At 39.0% G+C, this 1911-nt stretch overlaps 1 protein-coding gene across 1 annotated transcript; it reads right to left on the bottom strand.

Moving 5' to 3' along the window:
- Positions 1–640: 640 nt before the first annotated feature.
- LOC102546114 (olfactory receptor 5AK2-like) lies at positions 641–1570 on the bottom strand. The gene has a single exon (XM_006214050.2). The coding sequence runs from the start codon at positions 1568–1570 to the stop codon at positions 641–643; it is 930 nt and encodes a 309-aa protein (XP_006214112.1).
- Between the last annotated feature and the right edge of the window lie 341 nt (positions 1571–1911).

Genomic DNA, 1911 nt, shown 5'->3' with positions numbered 1-1911 from the left:
GATTCAACTTTTATGTAAATAAAATTTTACCGAAGTAAGTTGCTATGATCCATATTTGCCTAATTCCTGTGTCAATTTCCTAGTTGGTTACAGACCACGTATAGAAAGGAGGGATATTGCTTCATAATGTCTATGTACAGCAATTTGCTCTAGTGTTTTTTCCCTCTTTCTGCATATTTGCTCCAAAAACTGGCTCTTTGACTTATTCTTTATAAAATTAAAATAATGTAGCTACAGAGTCACAGTAAGAGTAACAGCACCTGTCAAGGGAAATCAGAAAAGGTTTTTGTCCTGGTGAGCATTCGTGTTATACTTGTTATGGGTACTTTACAACAGTTTTTCCACACTTCTCTGTATTTTTCTTTTCTTGTTTAAAGGCAGGTATTTGAAGAAAAGGGCCCCTCAAAATGTACAAAAGCAACATCAAAGACCTTTTCATATGCTTTCTCCTTAAGAAACACATGAATTAGAAACTTATTCACTCATTTAAGATGTTTTCATTACATTTCAGATCTATTGATATAATCAAGGAATGCCTTTGTAACCCATAGATATTTGCCATCCCTTCTGCTGTTGGGAAATAGGAGAAAACTGTTGGTTTGCTTGTTGAACTGCGCTGACTTAGTAACTGTTGTTCAAACTAGAAGCACTTCTTTCCAACCCCTTTTAGGGCTTCTCTCACGTCTTGGTTTCTCAGGCTGTAGATGAGGGGGTTTAACATGGGGATCATAACACCATAAAACACAGAAGCCATTTTTTCTTGCTCTTGAGACTCTACGGTACTATGGTGCAGATACATGTAAGAGAGCGTCCCATAGAAAATGCTGACCGCTGTCAGATGGGAGGCACACGTGGAGAAGGCTTTTTTCTTCCCTGCAGCTGAAGAGATCTTCAGGATGGCAGCCAGGATAAATAAGTAGGAAAAGATGACGACCAGCACAGTGAATGTCAAGTTAAACCCCACAAAGGCTGCTAGTAAAATGGCATTGAAGGAAACACTGGAGCAGGAGAGGGCAAGAATTGGGGGTGCATCACAGAAAAAGTGGTTAATTTTATTGGACTTGCAAAAGTTCAGTGAGAAAGTAAAACTTGTGTTTACAGAAGCATTTAGGAAACCCATGAAGTATGAGACAACTAAGAGCTGAACACAGACTCTCTGGGACATGACTGTTGCATAGTGGAGGGGGTTACAGATGGCCACGTAACGGTCCACCGCCATAGCAGCCAGGATGAAGCAGTCACTTGTTACAAAAGTACCATAGACAAGGAGTTGCACTATACATCCTACGAATGAGATGGAATCTATTTTGCTCATCAAATTCCACAACATCTTGGGAGTGATAGAAGATGCATAACAGAGATCAACAAAAGCCAAGTTTTGGAGGAAAAAGTACATAGGGGTGTGAAGGGAAGACTCAATCTTGATGAGTAGGAGCATGCCAATGTTACCCACTAGAGTGAGCACATAGATCACTAGAAATACTATGAAGAGGACATGCCAAGACTTGTGTTGACCAGCAAATCCCAGGAGAATGAATTCAGTGACTTTGGTGCCATTGTTTTGTTCCATGGTTGGCAAAGATGAAATAGCTGAAAAGGCACAAAGAAAGAAGAGCAGAGAAAGCTAAGACCATCATGATCATCTACCTAATTCTGGAATTCAAAATGGAATAATATTTAATTTCATAGTGGGGTCAGAGAATATTTTCCGTGACATAATTAACTCAGATTTTAAAGACTGAACCTTGACACCTGACTCAGACATTTTCATTTACAGTTTAGGGAAGTTGTCATGGATTGGTGCCTATGTTTTTCAGGGTGCAGAGTGATTGGTATTTCATAAATCTATCAACTCAGCAACAAATGAAATATACATAGACATTTAAGTATGCTTTCTTTTATGCTCACTAT

Source organism: Vicugna pacos, chromosome 10 (assembly GCF_048564905.1).
Source record: "Vicugna pacos chromosome 10, VicPac4, whole genome shotgun sequence".
Taxonomy (NCBI): domain Eukaryota; kingdom Metazoa; phylum Chordata; class Mammalia; order Artiodactyla; family Camelidae; genus Vicugna; species Vicugna pacos.
This window is presented reverse-complemented; position numbering and strand designations above follow the sequence as displayed.